At 40.5% G+C, this 16,948-nt stretch overlaps 1 protein-coding gene across 1 annotated transcript; it reads left to right on the forward strand.

Annotated features, from left to right (window-relative positions):
• Nucleotides 1-2,938: 2,938 nt before the first annotated feature.
• Nucleotides 2,939-15,548, forward strand: LOC139931427 (myosin heavy chain, fast skeletal muscle-like). The gene is made up of 41 exons (XM_078283455.1): nt 2,939-2,964; nt 3,326-3,366; nt 3,497-3,715; nt 3,802-3,945; nt 4,040-4,196; nt 4,293-4,320; nt 4,409-4,523; nt 4,638-4,730; nt 4,822-4,885; nt 4,967-5,065; nt 5,159-5,262; nt 5,392-5,530; nt 5,669-5,787; nt 6,186-6,335; nt 6,432-6,602; nt 6,694-6,994; nt 7,134-7,204; nt 7,322-7,409; nt 7,534-7,651; nt 7,731-7,854; nt 7,937-8,073; nt 8,156-8,411; nt 8,508-8,750; nt 8,835-9,011; nt 9,101-9,246; nt 9,331-9,421; nt 9,525-9,914; nt 10,012-10,138; nt 10,304-10,422; nt 10,510-10,706; nt 10,803-10,986; nt 11,085-11,250; nt 11,390-11,514; nt 11,666-11,974; nt 12,062-12,265; nt 12,373-12,498; nt 12,605-12,775; nt 13,296-13,400; nt 13,508-13,603; nt 13,698-13,829; nt 15,528-15,548. The coding sequence occupies exons 3-41, from the start codon at nt 3,509-3,511 to the stop codon at nt 15,546-15,548; spliced, it is 5,814 nt and encodes a 1,937-aa protein (XP_078139581.1). The 5' UTR covers nt 2,939-2,964; nt 3,326-3,366; nt 3,497-3,508.
• The last annotated feature ends 1,400 nt before the right edge of the window (nt 15,549-16,948 follow it).

The following is a 16,948-nucleotide window of genomic DNA, read 5'->3' on the forward strand; positions in this document are numbered from 1 at the left end:
TCAGCAATACAGTGTTTGGGAGGCACGGTATCTGAACCCCAATGATGTCAATCACTTGGCTCCAAAACTGTTTAACTGAAGAACACTCAAAAAACATGTGTACATACGTACCAATAGTCTTTTGGTTACACAGACAGCATATTGGGCTTGGGATCATCCTCAGCTGACAACATTTCCTAGTTGACAAATAATATCTGTGGATCATTTTGTACTTTGTCCTCTTTCTTAATAAGGATGTCCAAGAAACTGATGCTCTCCGAGGAATGGTCCATAGTAAACTTTAGGTTGGGGTCCCATGAGTTCAATAGTGGGAAAAATTGTTGCAGTTTTTCCTTTCTTCCTTTCCTTTCCTTTCTTATTTATTTGTATTGATTTACTCGTTTATTTAACAGGGACAAATGCATAAAACATTGTTTCATATATAAAATACAAAATAGATGCCATGCATACAGGTTTTTAGCCACGGCTAATTTGCAACCCCTGTCACTGGCTAGGCTTTTGGAGTTAAAACGAGAAGTACAGGATCATTAAGCTTAAAAATAGTACAGAAACATTAAAATACAATACAGATAAGGACAGGGACTAAGATGTTAGTAGTACATAAAATACAATACATAAAATACAGAACTCTTAGAGAGAGAGAGAGAGAGAGAGAGAGAGAGAGAGAGAGAGAGAGAGAGATGGTGACCGGCTGTAGTGTTTTCTATCAAATTTACCCATTTTACCCGTTCCATTATGGTGTTATTCTCACTTTCATCCCTAAATAGAGAAATGCAGAACAAATTGCGGTCCATTTTGGCTCATTTAGGAACGCAACATCTAGCTCTTAATTAGTGATGATTCCATCTCATACAGGACGGGTGACAGCCTGCCGGTAGTTGACAAGTTAGTTAAGTTAGCAAACGTTAGCCAGCAGCCTAACCAACCCGTCTAGGTTAGCATCTGTCTGCTAATGTTGCTTGATTGATTGATTGATTGATTTTATTTATGGATTAGCAGACAAAAACAAAACAAAAAAGTTAAAGTGAAAAACACCTATTTCCAACATGGTCCCAAGATGTTAAATGATAATGATAAACTAAAGCTTGATAAACTCACCTTTCTTAGAAAAGAATGAGATGATGAGCTGCGCCCCTTTTGCCTGACATGATGCGGTCTGACCTGCGGTCCCGACCCCGACTTCACTTCTGCCCTCCCTTAACCACCCTGAGGACACAAGGTGGTTAAGGGAGCGTGAGGGGGGGGGCAGCAGCAGAGGTATGGATGGGGGCAGAGGGGTGAATGGAGAGCCAGACTGTCCTGCTGAGTCAAACCTATTGAAAAACAGGTTTATTAATAATAATAATAATAATAATACATTTTATTTGCAAGCACTTTTCATAGTACTCCAAGACACTTAATATATATAAAATAATTAGAAAATACATAAAAAACATTGATACAAAAATGATGATAGTAAATGAAGATGACAAAATAATGACAAGGTTTAGCTCATTTGCATGTTCCTGATTCCCCAAAAAAGTCAAACGTGTCCTCTTTCTGAGAGAAAAAGATGGAAAATGGATACTTTAAAAAATAGACATCACTGTGTCCAAAAGGCAACCATTATGAGGAATGACTCACAAGGATTTAAAATCATGGTAAGTGAAGAAATCAGTTGAGACCATACTACAGTATAGGTTTGCCTTCATAAATAATAATAATAATAATAATTGATTATATTTATATAGCGCTTTTCTAAGTACTCAAAGCGCTTCACAGCACTTCTCAACTCATCCACCACTGGTGTGTAGCACCCACCTGGGTGATGCACGGCAGCCAGTTTGCGCCAGAACGCTCACCACACATCAGCTATCTCAGTGGAGAGTAGAGGACTGAAAGAGCCAATTAGGTAACGAGGGATGATTAGGTGGCCATGATGGAAGGAAGACCTGTTTTGGGGAATTTTGCCAGGGCACCGGGGTTACACCCCTACTCTTGCAATGACTGCCGATGGGATCTTTATTGACCACAGAATCAGGACCTCGGTTTAACGTCTCATCCGAAGGACGTGTCACATTCACACATTAAATACCTCAGTAGACCTCATTATGCATGCTCTATTTTTGATTACAACATTTAACTTAAACTGTAGCACAACAGGCTTGAGTTTTGCTATTTTTAAAACTTAGTAAAGCTTACCCTCGTTAATGATGAGTGAAAATAAAATGAGTTTCATTAGAACATAAAAGAGGTTGATGAAATCAAAACATGTAGTAATGGAAAAGTATTCCAAACAAATTATAAATACATGCAACACAACACCCACTGTACGGTTGCTGCTACTCTATTGAATCTTATCCTCTGGCATGAAGTCCTAAAAGTTTATAAGCACTACGCATACCAAAAAAGGCTTGCCAGTTATGGTTGCAATGTTGCAAGCACAAGTGTTAAAGCTTGACCTGATTTATTTATAGATGTGTCTTTTTAATTTGTCAAATCAAAGTCATTAATACCACAGTGTGTATGGAAACAAATTACAAATGAAGTAGTATGGTCAAATTTAAATATTTATTTACAACACTTAATAAAATCTTAAATTGAGTTAAGAGATGTTGGTAAATCTGATGTATTGTAATCAGTGCAAAGATTATACATGTAGGATTGTTTCTTATGTTGAATCTGTTAGATTTTAGGCTTAACTGGTTCACATATGTTACAGTGTCAGTTAAGAGTTCACTTATAACACATGAAATATATGGACAGAAAATGATTTCTCATCTTGTATTACATGAGACAGTTAGATGGCAAATTATTTTGCACTACAAGATGGGGGCCAATGAAGAGTCAAATGAAAATGCATTAGAGCCTTTTGAAGACATCCCCATATTTAGTTTCTGCTTGGCCTGCAGAATGACATTAATATAAGGAGGCTCATGATGAGATGGACAGACTGCAGGGGATTTCAGAGACTACGAACTGCTGGTAAGTGAGACTGATGTTTCAGCTGTCATTCTTGGCAAAGAAGTTGTATTAGAGATGTTTAGTGCTTGACACACGTGTTTAATTAATAACCAGTTTAATATTTATTAATGGCATGATAATGTGAGATGGGAAAAGCTCTTCAATGTGAATACAAAATATTGCAAATAAGTAAGCTAGGAGTCAAGGGTAAAAATCTGGTTGTGTGACTATAATTTAAATGCAGCAAATGTAAATGAGTAATATTATACTAATCTGTATTTGGTTATAATATACTAATCTGTAATCTCTATACTACCTGTATCACTACCTGAAACTCAAAGAATAACTGATAAACATCACAAAAAACTCTTTGTTCATTTAGGGGTTGTGAAAAGTTCCTCTGTGATTGGGTGGTAGAAAAAGGTGAGAGTTACCTTTTCTCTATTTAAACTACAGAATATAAAGAATCCTTGTATCATACAGTGTTCAGTCTCCAAAGCAAACAATGCACATCAGATAAGAGGAAAGTTTATTTCTGTTTGTCAATCTACAGAAAGCCGCCAACATGAGTACTGACGCGGAGATGGCCGTTTATGGCAAGGCCGCCATTTATCTCCGTAAGCCAGAGAAGGAGAGGATTGAGGCTCAAACCGCACCCTTTGATGCCAAATCTGCTGCCTATGTGGCTGATGTTAAGGAGCTGTACCTTAAATGTACAATCCTGAAGAAAGACGGTGGCAAAGTCACCGTGAAAGTTCTTGCCAACCAGGAGGTAGGTTGAAGTTTCATGAAACTCACAGCAGTGCAACTTACAGTTGGAATTTCAACACAAGCTGAAATTGTGTTTCAATATTTCAGGAGAGGACGGTTAAGGAGGATGATGTCACCCCTATGAACCCTCCCAAGTATGACAAAATTGAGGACATGGCCATGATGACCCATCTCAATGAAGCCGCTGTGCTGTATAACCTCAAAGAGCGTTATGCAGCATGGATGATCTACGTAAGCTCTTCTGCCTGCGGAGTAAAGTATAATATTGCACATGGACTCATATACAACATACTGTGAGTGGTCATATCTCTCTCATCCCCTTCAGACCTACTCTGGGCTGTTCTGTGCAACTGTGAATCCCTACAAGTGGCTCCCAGTGTACGATGCTGAGGTTGTATCTGCTTACAGAGGCAAAAAGCGCATGGAGGCTCCACCCCACATCTTCTCTGTCTCTGACAATGCCTACCAGTTCATGGCTACTGGTATGTTCTTGTCAAGAAAATGTATAAAATCTCAATAAACTCAATAATTTATGTTACATAGATAAGAAATATATTTCTTCATTTTTCCTTTTGCAGATAGGGAGAACCAGTCTGTCTTGATCACGTAAGTTTTACATCTATTGCACCTCTGTAAGACCAATAGAATCAAACAAATTGAGTTAATTTCTCTGAATCTACATATCCATCCCCAGTGGAGAATCTGGTGCTGGAAAGACTGTGAACACCAAGCGTGTCATCCAGTACTTTGCAACAATCTCAGTGGGTGGTGGAGAAAAGAAGAAGGAGGCAACATCAGGAAAGATGCAGGTATATTATCATGAGGATTTTATAAAAACATTGGAAACATTTCTGAAAAATGAAGACATAATAGAAATGTACTACTGAAATGAATATTAAAATGAAAAAAAAAACATATTACAGGGGTCACTGGAGGACCAGATTATTGCAGCCAATCCCTTGCTGGAAGCCTATGGTAATGCCAAGACTGTGAGGAATGACAACTCCTCTCGTTTTGTAAGTATGGAGGGATTTCAAACTGTGAGAAATATCTTCAATATATATTGCCTATGCAGAGGGATGTTAAACAATATGCTATTCCAAACAGGGTAAATTCATCAGAATCCATTTTGGCACAACTGGTAAACTGGCTAGTGCTGATATTGAGACATGTAAGTATCAACTTCACATATTAAATGAAATGACTGGCATTATCAGTGGTGTAGATTTTGATTCATGAACAATGCTTACAGATCTGCTGGAGAAGTCTAGAGTGTCGTTCCAGCTTCCTGATGAGAGAGGCTACCACATCTTCTACCAGATGATGACCAACCACAAACCTGAGCTGATTGGTAAGATAAACATTGCGATACAATGTTAAAACAACACACGTTGTTCACATGGTCCATAACCAGTCATTCCTTTAAACCTTTTTTGATCTCCAGAAATGACGCTCATCACCACCAACCCCTATGACTTCCCCATGTGCAGTCAGGGTCAGATTACTGTGGCCAGCATTGATGACAAAGAAGAGTTGGTTGCCACTGATGTCAGTGATGTTCACTCTCATTTTCATTTTCTTAATCTATTATACATTCAATATTCCATCACAATTACTCAGTAAAATGTATTTTCCATAGTGACTTTTACTCAGTGTCAATATCTCTATTGAATACAGACTGCTATTGATATTCTGGGCTTCACCAATGAGGAGAAGATGGGCATCTACAAGTTTACCGGTGCTGTGCTCCACCATGGTAACATGAAGTTCAAGCAGAAGCAGCGTGAAGAGCAGGCTGAGCCAGATGGCACAGAGGGTGAGGATTAACTTCATGGATGAGTTAAAAAATCTCTGGCGTGAAATGAATCAAATATGCATTTTCTATTATGTCACATTTTAGAAATCAGTCATATATCGTGTATATATAGTAAATGTATTTTTGTGACATTTTTAGAGGCTGACAAGATTTCTTACTTGTTGGGCCTGAACTCGGCTGACATGCTGAAGGCTCTGTGCTACCCCAGAGTGAAGGTCGGAAATGAGTATGTCACCAAGGGACAGACTGTGCAACAGGTCAGCAGATTATTCTGTTGTTTAATTCATTTCATACAATCTCATAATTAAATTAAGGGCCAGTACATGAATGTGGTTAAGTTCCTTATGAAGCTGAAGTATGTAGAAAGTATTTCTGTTGTAATGGAGGAATTTCATGAATTACATTTATCTGGAATAGATAGTTTGCATCTGAATGTCCTCTGTTACCTGTCACTGCATGTGTTGATTGCCGTATCATTAGTTCTATTTCAGTTAAAATTGCACTGCTATAATATTTGTCGTGTAGGCAAAAAAATCAAGTAATCCAGTGTCTAAATTTCAGTTGAAGGATCTCTACTTTATTAAATCTGTGAGAGGACCCTCTTTGTGACACTGTGGATTCTAATGATATTGATTCAAACAAAACTTTTCTTCAGGTCCTGAACTCAGTGAGCGCCCTGGCTAAGTCTATCTATGAAAGAATGTTCTTGTGGATGGTCATCCGCATCAACCAAATGCTGGACACCAAGCAGCCAAGGCAATTCTTCATTGGTGTGCTGGACATTGCTGGTTTTGAAATCTTTGATGTAAGTATGCATTCATGGTAATGGATTGAGAAGATAATTTTGTAACAGAAGTTTTTTGTTTGCGATATATTAGGTTAATCCTATTTCCACCTACAGTTCAACAGCATGGAGCAGTTGTGTATCAACTTCACCAATGAGAAACTGCAACAGTTCTTCAACCACCACATGTTTGTCCTGGAGCAAGAGGAGTACAAGAAGGAGGGTATCATCTGGGAGTTCATTGACTTTGGCATGGACTTGGCTGCGTGCATTGAGCTCATTGAAAAGGTACACAATAATGTTGTGACTTTATGTTAGAATTCATGATATGCTACAACAGTGCCTCTTCATGATGTATCTCTTTGCACTTTTTATACAGCCCATGGGCATCTTCTCCATCCTTGAAGAGGAGTGCATGTTCCCAAAGGCCTCAGACACTACCTTCAAGAACAAGCTGTATGACCAGCACCTCGGTAAAAACAAAGCATTTGAGAAGCCCAAGCCAACCAAAGGCAAGGCTGAGGCCCATTTCTCTCTGGTGCACTATGCTGGAACTGTGGACTACAATATCTGTGGCTGGCTGGACAAGAACAAGGATCCCCTGAACGACTCTGTTATTCAGCTGTACCAGAAGTCTGGTGTTAAGCTGCTGCCTACCCTGTATCCCCCTGTTGTTGAAGGTACAGTATCACTTTTTTAACGCTTATTAGGATTATGGGAATTAATGAATGTTTTTGTCTTTAAGATAAACAATATGCCTACTCAAAAAAGTCAGTTGAATGATAAAGTCTTGATATTAATAAATCAACAAATCAACAGAGACCGGCGGTGGCAAGAAGGGAGGCAAGAAGAAGGGTGGTTCCATGCAGACTGTGTCCTCACAGTTCAGGGTAAATTTTAAGAACAGCCTTAAGTGCCTGTTCGTAATTAAACTCAAATAAATGCAAGTTTTTATTTTTATTTTATGCTTTTCATGAAGAATGTTTGGTTTTATCTTGTATTTACAGGAGAACTTGGGCAAGCTTATGACCAACTTGAGGAGCACTCATCCTCACTTTGTACGTTGCCTGATTCCCAATGAGTCAAAGACTCCAGGTACACTGACAGCTAACCAATGTTCTTAATATTGTCTGTACATGTTGCAGTCATTAACACAGCTTAGGGGTAGTGAGTCTTTTACTTTGTCATTAATAATTATGAAGTAACAACTTCTTCACAGGTCTGATGGAAAACTTCCTGGTTATCCACCAGCTGAGGTGTAACGGTGTGCTGGAGGGTATCAGAATCTGCAGGAAAGGTTTCCCCAGCAGAATCCTCTATGCTGACTTCAAGCAGAGGTATTACCTAATTTACCACAGAGTTTTCCTAACTTTGAAAAGAAGGTCCCGAATGTGACCATTAACTGTTTTGCAATAGGTACAAAGTACTGAATGCCAGTGTCATCCCTGAGGGTCAATTCATTGACAACAAGAAGGCCTCTGAGAAGCTGCTTGGGTCAATTGATGTGAATCATGAGGAGTATAAATTTGGACACACCAAGGTAAACAATTGAGTAAAAAAAAACTAAACTCTGTTTCATGGATGAAAATCAATTGTCCATAATATTTTTATGTTCTCGTCAGGTGTTCTTCAAAGCTGGTCTACTAGGTACCCTTGAGGAGATGCGAGATGAGAAGCTTGCTGCTCTGGTCACCATGACTCAGGCTCTCTGCCGTGGCTACGTCATGAGGAAGGAGTTTGTGAAGATGATGGAAAGGAGGCAAGTGGAAATTCTAACCATATATTTAGGCTGAATGCAGTGCCAAAATGACTTTGTACATAACAGTGATTTCCTTCCATAGGGAAGCCATTTACAGCATCCAGTACAATATCCGCTCATTCATGAATGTGAAACACTGGCCATGGATGAAGGTGTACTACAAGATTAAGCCCCTTCTGCAGAGTGCTGAAACTGAGAAGGAGCTACAGAACATGAAGGAAAACTATGAGAAGATGAAAACAGACCTGGCCACGGCCCTGGCTAAGAAGAAGGAACTGGAGGAGAAGATGGTGTCTCTTCTGCAGGAGAAGAATGATCTGCAGCTGCAAGTGGCATCTGTGAGTAGATGTCAACAGAAAGCTTTGTTGATTTCTCACATCTTTTCCAGAGCAAATGTTGAAATATTTTCCCCTTTTCACTTTTGTTCTAACTAGGAATCAGAGAATCTGTCAGATGCTGAGGAGAGATGTGAGGGACTTATCAAGAGTAAGATCCAGATGGAGGCAAAACTCAAAGAGACAAGTGAGAGACTGGAGGATGAGGAGGAAGTCAATGCTGAGCTAACTGCCAAGAAGAGGAAACTGGAGGATGAATGCTCTGAGCTCAAGAAGGACATTGATGACCTGGAGCTTACCTTAGCCAAAGTGGAGAAGGAGAAGCATGCCACTGAGAACAAGGTTCATGGATATTCACTCTGTCTAATATATCATCCAATATTTGAATAATTACCCAATTATGACAATATGTTTTTACATATTCAGGTGAAGAACCTGACTGAAGAGATGGCCTCTCAAGATGAGAGCATTGCTAAGCTGACAAAGGAGAAGAAAGCCCTCCAAGAGGCACATCAGCAGACTCTTGATGACCTGCAGGCAGAGGAAGACAAAGTCAACACTCTGACCAAGGCCAAGACCAAGCTTGAGCAGCAAGTGGATGATGTGAGTTCTTGAAGATGCTATTTGCTATTCAATAAGAATATATGCTTGCTGTTAACCTTTAGTAATTATAAACACGTGGTATTTTGCAGCTTGAAGGTTCTCTGGAGCAAGAGAAGAAGCTCCGCATGGACCTTGAGAGAGCAAAGAGGAAGCTCGAGGGCGATCTGAAACTGGCCCAGGAATCCATCATGGATCTTGAGAATGACAAGCAGCAGTCTGACGAGAAAATCAAGAAGTAATGTGGACAGAATTTGAAAACTGTATGCACAAAATATGTTATTGCAACCAGTATCTTATGATGATGTCATTTACTCAACAGGAAGGACTTTGAGATAAGCCAGCATCTCAGTAAGATTGAAGATGAACAATCCTTGGGTGCTCAGCTACAGAAGAAGATTAAAGAGCTCCAGGTGTGTAATGTTTGATTTCAAATCTATGTCAGACTTATCATTGAGTTTTTATGCAAGGTGTCAGTTGCATACATTCATTTAACAATATTTCTTAACTTTCAAGGCTCGTATTGAGGAACTGGAGGAAGAGATCGAGGCTGAGCGTGCTGCTCGCGCCAAGGTTGAGAAACAGAGAGCTGACCTCTCCAGGGAACTTGAAGAGATCAGTGAGAGACTTGAGGAGGCCGGTGGAGCCACTGCTGCTCAGATTGAGATGAACAAGAAACGTGAAGCTGAGTTTCAGAAGCTGCGTCGTGACCTTGAGGAGTCCACCTTACAACATGAAGCCACTGCTGCTGCTCTCCGCAAGAAGCAGGCTGACAGTGTTGCAGAGCTGGGAGAACAGATCGACAACCTGCAGCGGGTCAAGCAGAAGCTGGAGAAGGAGAAGAGTGAATACAAGATGGAGATTGATGACCTGTCTAGCAATATGGAAGCTGTGGCAAAAGCCAAGGTATAACGTTATTTTATATACATATGTATATACACACTTGAGAAAAAACATAGTATTAGTGGAAGAATTACTGAACCTGTCTAATGTTGATAAACAGGGAAATCTCGAGAAGATGTGCCGCACCCTTGAGGACCAGTTCAGTGAAATTAAGGCTAAGAATGACGAGAATGTTCGCCAGATAAATGACATCAGCGCTCAGAGAGCAAGACTGATGACAGAGAATGGCAAGTCTTACTTTCATTGACTTGTTCATAAAGAATACCAATGTACTTTTGAACTCAATCCATAATTACACTCAATCTATAATTAGAAACCTTTTTTTTTTACTTTAATGCTGGGCCAGTTGGAAATGTATATATTTCAACTAAAAAAAATCAATTTCCATCTAGGTGAGTTTGGTCGTCAGCTTGAGGAGAAAGAAGCCCTTGTCTCCCAGCTGACTAGAGGCAAGCAAGCCTTCACACAGCAGATTGAGGAGCTGAAGAGACAAATCGAGGAGGAAGTTAAGGTGAGGAAAATTGTCAGAGATTTCAAGGTTTTTTAAGGATTGTATGTTCATTTATTCACTGGTTTTTATTTTAATAATCTTTTGCAGGCCAAGAATGCCCTTGCCCACGGTGTGCAATCAGCCCGCCATGACTGTGATCTTCTGAGGGAGCAGTTTGAGGAGGAGCAGGAGGCCAAGGCAGAGCTGCAACGTGGAATGTCCAAGGCCAACAGTGAAGTGGCCCAATGGAGGAGCAAGTATGAAACTGATGCTATCCAGCGCACTGAGGAGCTTGAAGAGTCAAAGTGAGTCAATGAAGATTTTGTTTTTCCTAACGGTCGTTACAAAATACTTGTTAGAATACAATACATGAATGATTACATTTGGCAAATGCTTAACAGGAAAAAGCTTGCCCAGCGCCTTCAGGAAGCTGAGGAACAGATTGAGGCTGTGAACTCCAAGTGTGCGTCTCTGGAGAAAACCAAACAGAGGCTCCAGGGCGAGGTGGAGGACCTCATGATTGATGTGGAGAGAGCCAATTCTTTGGCTGCCAACCTTGACAAGAAGCAGAGGAACTTTGATAAGGTGAGTTGACACTGATTACCTTGTCAAAACCACTTGAAGTGTCAAAGTATAACCATTCCAAAATTGGGTAACATTGCTCATTTTAAATTACTATGCAGGTTTTGGCAGACTGGAAGCAGAAATACGAGGAGGGTCAGGCAGAGCTTGAGGGAGCTCAGAAAGAGGCTCGTTCTCTCAGCACTGAGCTGTTCAAGATGAAAAACTCTTATGAGGAAGCTCTGGATCAGCTGGAGACCCTGAAGCGGGAGAACAAGAACCTGCAACGTGAGTTCTCACCTGATAATGTTAGCAATAGTAATTTGAAATATGTTCATGATTGTTAATATGTATGTATCAGTTAGAATGAGACACATAGCCTTCATTCTTTGACTTAGCAATATTAAACATATATAACCTTCTGCAGAGGAAATCTCAGACCTGACTGAACAGATTGGTGAGACTGGAAAAAGCATCCATGAGCTGGAGAAGTCCAAGAAGCAGGTGGAGACAGAGAAGTCAGAGATCCAGACAGCTCTTGAGGAGGCTGAGGTGAAATTTCAACTGGAAAGCTTAACATTAGAATGTTAATGTATATGTTTTCCTTTGTCTGTGAAATTTACATATCTGAACAACAGAGACATGCCCAATATTACATTCAGAAGACAACACGGGCTATGTTTTAATATTTGTTACATTTTAGGGAACTCTGGAACATGAGGAGTCCAAGATTCTGCGTGTCCAGCTGGAGCTCAACCAGATCAAAGGTGAGGTTGACAGAAAGCTGGCAGAGAAAGATGAGGAGATGGAGCAGATCAAGAGGAACAGCCAGAGGGTGATTGACTCCATGCAGACTACTCTTGACTCTGAGGTCAGGAGCAGGAACGATGCCCTGAGAATCAAAAAGAAGATGGAGGGAGATCTGAATGAGATGGAGATTCAGCTGAGTCATGCTAACCGCCAGGCTTCTGAGGCCCAGAAGCAGCTGAGGAATGTCCAGGGACAACTGAAGGTACATCACATGACAACTGTACATGCCATTCTATGAGCAGCAACATTCTGATCTTTTTCTGTTTCTACAACACAATCTTAACATTAGGATGCCCAGCTGCACCTTGATGATGCTGTCAGAGCGCAGGAAGACCTCAAGGAGCAAGCTGCTATGGTCGAGCGTAGGAATGGTCTCATGGTGGCTGAAATTGAAGAGCTGAGGGTTGGTCTGGAACAGACAGAGAGAGGCCGTAAAGTGGCTGAGCAAGAGCTGGTGGATGCTAGTGAGCGTGTTGGATTGCTGCACTCTCAAGTAAACAAAATAATTTCTTCACTAATTCTATAATCAATACATTTTTAAATAATACGTGCACATCATCATAGTCATTGCTAAACTGAATTTTTCCTTCCTTTTCCTAGAATACAAGCCTTATGAACACAAAGAAGAAGCTGGAGGCTGACCTGGTCCAAGTCCAGAGTGAAGTAGATGACAGTGTTCAGGAAGCAAGGAATGCAGAGGAGAAGGCCAAGAAAGCCATCACTGATGTGGGTTTCAATTTTATTTCATAGTCATCCAGATCTCATCCATACATCTGGAAGAACATTAATTTTGTATGGCATGCCTAATTAACATAAATAATTCATTTTCTAGGCTGCTATGATGGCTGAAGAGCTGAAGAAAGAACAGGACACTAGCTCTCATCTGGAGAGGATGAAGAAGAACCTGGAGATCACAGTCAAGGACCTGCAGCACCGCCTGGATGAGGCTGAGAACTTGGCCATGAAGGGTGGCAAGAAACAGCTCCAGAAACTGGAGTCCAGAGTAAAATAAAACAAATCGCTCAATGGTTTAGAACCTAAATACATCTCTGACTTGCTCTTACCATAATAACCTTGAAGACCCCTTAGATCATATGGGACCAGTCTGCTAACTATCCCCAGAGTTAAAACTAAGCATGGTGAGGCAGCATTTAGTTATTATGCTACACATAGCTGGAAGAAACTTCCAGAAGATCTCAGAAGTGCCCCGACTTTGACCACTTTTAAAACTTGGCTTAAAACTTTTATGTTCTGCACTGCCTATGCGACCTTTACTCTTTTTATGCATTTCATTTTTTTATTTATTCTCTCCTCTTATACACTTTTTTAAATATTTTTTTTATTTGTTTTTTATCTGTATTTCCAATCTAATGTTCCTATTTACCTTGTGTAAAGCACTTTGAATTGCCTTTGTGTACGAAATGTGCAATATAAATAAACTTGCCTTGCCTTATACAGATTACAGTAAATTACATTACAAAATATGCAGAATGAGTCTCATAGTTTATAATTCATTTCTGAAGGTGCGTGAGCTGGAGACAGAGATTGAAGCTGAACAGAGACGTGGAGGAGACGCTGTTAAAGGTGTCCGTAAATATGAGAGGAGAGTGAAGGAACTCACATACCAGGTATACCAAGCTTACTTTGTGACAGTGTTCCTATTGACTAAATGACCATATTAAAAGATATGCCAATTATTAATGGTCATTCATGTTTGTGTTCATACTTACATTAGACTGAAGAGGACAAGAAGAATGGCGCCCGGCTGCAGGCTCTGGTAGACAAGCTGCAACTGAAGGTGAAGGCCTACAAGAGGCAGGCTGAGGAAGCGGTAAGTGTAAAAATGCTTCATCTATTTGCAAACGTTTTCACAATTTTTACTCTAGTCTTAGGATTTGCAATGAGAATTTATGATGGTTTCACAGGAGGAGCAGGCCAACACTCACCTGACAAAGTGCAGGAAGATTCAGCACGAGTTGGAGGAGGCTGAAGAGCGAGCTGATATTGCTGAGTCTCAGGTCAACAAGCTGAGAGCTAAGAGCCGTGACTCTGGCAAGGTAAACACACATTTTTCATCAGTGCACGTTAAAAGCCCTTTCACACCAAGTGCGAATTCCGGTGCGGATTATTGGCACAGAGATTTATAAAAATAGATTTCGTTGGTAATAATGGAAGCTTGCACACCAGGGCGGAAATTTCATGCGGCAAGAAAAAAAAACGGAACCACTTTGTCCTCTGCGGAATTCTGTCTGCGAAAATATACGCCTGACCAATGAAATCTTTTGTTTTCTATGATGTCACATTTTCAAACATTGTCCCGGGCTGAAATAAATATGTGTGGCTTTCGATCGCTAAAAGGCTTGGGTACGGGGATGATGGTAAACGCCCATCCAGCCTGTGACCACACCGCCGTGCGCCTTTACGCACAGGTGAGGCAGAGGCACACACTCTGATCCACCTTCACTCATACAGTGGACAGGTAGGCTGATATAGATATAGGCACAAATTAAATGATCACCAGCCAAACTGAGAGTATGGTAGCGCTTCAGACAACATGTGTAAACTATGATCTATGTTCTCCACAGCTGTAGCCAGAGCAGCAGCTGGTCTCACCTCAAACACAGTGCAAGTCGTTGCTCAGGGTCGATTGGCACCGCGCCATGTAAAATCCATTGCATAGGCTTTTTAACCATTTTAATACCAGTATTTTAGTGCATTTTTTTCTAATAACACTAGAAAGGCCACGGGCTGGCGTTGAGATTTTAAATTAAATTTCTGAAACACTGGAAATACTAGGTCTCGTCTCATCCTTCCATGACTTTTTGAAAGATTCATTGCGCAGCACTGCGCTTCTGTATTTCCATGGAATATCCAAACATGAATATCAACAGCTAAGCTACTCGTCAGAAACACCTTTTTATACAATGCATGCCAAGGAACCGCTTCAGAGAAATCCAGTGAGAGTGTGTTGACTGTGGGTCGGAGGAATATGGAGAGGAGGAATATGGAGAGGAGAGGAGACGAGTGCTGCGTAATGCACGTTCCCAAAAGGATTTAATGGATAGAGCACAAAAGCTGGGTTATCCATCTCTCCATGGTCTCCTTCTTTCTTTTCTATATTCGTTTGGTTTCAATTATAAATATTCATCATGGACTAATGAGTAGTCCTAAACACCCCAATGATATTATACCATTTTAACTTTATTTAGGCTATGAGAGCCATAACTATATAAAAAAAAAATACAGATTCCATAAGTAAAATTTATAATCACTTATAGGCTTTATGTGTGAGCACTGTTGTTGCTGAATCCTGGAGAAAGTTTGATTATTGAATGACTTTTGTGTTACAGCCACATATTTCAGTATGCAGGTATAGGCTGCTCCTGGATGAGCCTAGAAACTCTCTGTGTTCCGTCCGCCTTTCCAAAATAGGATGGGCCCAACACTTTCTCCTCTTTTTACTGTTTAAAAGAATGAAGATAACGTTGTTGTGACTGCTACTTTCTATGTCCATTTTCTCTCAGATAATAAACAGGATTTTATTTTCTGTTTGTGCGAAATTGGAACACTAGAATGCGAAAATGTCGCACCGGACTCGGTGTGTAAGCTTCACATGCGGAAAATTCCTGCATGAATATTCTGCAAATCCGTCCCGCATTTTCGTGTCGCACCGGTGTGAAACCGCTTTAATTCATGGAATATTAATTTAAATTAATTATTTGGGTTTAGTCTAAAAATATGTTTATTTTTCACAGGGAAAAGAAGCAGCTGAATAAGTTCTCTCATTAAAGCATCACAATAAGTCATAAAATATGATGACATTGTTGATTGCATACAATAAATGTTACCACAAATATTTCTCTTTTGTCTGTTATTTATTCGGTAACACTTTATAAAAACATGAGTTAATGCATTAATTAATGGTGAACAAATGCTTAACTAAGGCATGAATACATTTCTTCATGTCAACTAAGTAATTATGCATTTGTAAATGCAGTAATTAAGCTCTGTTCATGACCTATTTATGACTGACCTGTCTCAGTTTTGGAACTTCCTCTTCCATTAATAAACCATTTACTAACATTAACAAAACATGCCCAAAACTGTACTCATCACATCTCCCTTTAAAAGATCTTCATCCTTCATTAATGGCAGCAAGCCCACTAACTAATCAGCCGTTTTCTCCGCCATCTTGTCATTAGTATTACTCTGTGCAGTTTTTGCACAGAGTACTAAACTAAACTAAACTACTTCCACATACATTCAGCTAGAAAGTTCATTCAAACTGTAAACTGTTCACCTCCTTTTGGAAATCTGTCCTTGTATTAAATTTTTTGATATCTCTTACGGTTTTTAAGATATTTAACTTAAGTAACCAGGTGGTAAAATAATAATATCTATGGGAAATAAAATCCATGTGAATGAAGTTCTCTGTTGCTGCGATCTGGCTGGGGATGCTTACTTTGGACAGCAGGGGGCGTGGGTTCACCATTTCCTGGAGCGCGATGCCTGCTGAGTGGTCAGGGAATGCTGGGAAAATACAGGAAGTATAATGCGCTACTTTTCGCTGGGGATGGCCACTGGTTCCAACGGATTGCAGATGGTTGTGGACTGAAAACCACACACGTGTGAGCAGTTTGCTAGCTGTGAATTCGAGGTGCCACTGCCGGCTTCAAATCTTGGTACCAGGAGTGGGGTTTATTTTTCTTTTCTGCCAACTCTAAATTTGGAGGGCAATAGTGTGCACAATACAGTAAAATAAATACGGCAGTGGTGAAGAGTGGCCTAGCGGCAGACCCCGGGGGACAGAGATAGCCGTGTCTGACGGTGCAAAGGACCAAGGAGATTTCCAGAGGGTGCTGGTGTGTTGGACCTGCGGAGACAGACCAGACGAGGAGGGACCGGGGCTTGCGGCTGGAGAGGACGTCGACCAAGCTTACCAGACGGAGAGGGACTCCAGGCTGGAGCAGACATCATCCCGGAACGTCGGTTGAATTCCTGCTATTCCTCAGCTATAAAAGATTTGTCATGCCACACTCTCTCAATTGTCAGATCTCTCTTTGTGTCGGTGACAAAATCACACCATTCCAATCCTGTGATTGCCAGTTGGCCCTGAACTTGCCAATGATATCTGTGAGAGCGCTGAAGATTTGCATGGCCATCCTGAACCTTGATG

This window comes from Centroberyx gerrardi, chromosome 5 (genome assembly GCF_048128805.1).
Source record: "Centroberyx gerrardi isolate f3 chromosome 5, fCenGer3.hap1.cur.20231027, whole genome shotgun sequence".
NCBI classification, from domain to species: domain Eukaryota; kingdom Metazoa; phylum Chordata; class Actinopteri; order Beryciformes; family Berycidae; genus Centroberyx; species Centroberyx gerrardi.

Coding starts and splice junctions, on each gene's coding strand:
- LOC139931427 (XM_078283455.1), top strand. CDS start 3,509: ATGAGTACTGACGCGGAGATGGCCGTTTATGGCAAGGCCGCCATTTAT. Junction 5,066..5,158: donor CCACAAACCTGAGCTGATTG/GTAAGATAAACA, acceptor TTTGATCTCCAG/AAATGACGCTCATCACCACC. Junction 9,422..9,524: donor AGAAGATTAAAGAGCTCCAG/GTGTGTAATGTT, acceptor TTAACTTTCAAG/GCTCGTATTGAGGAACTGGA.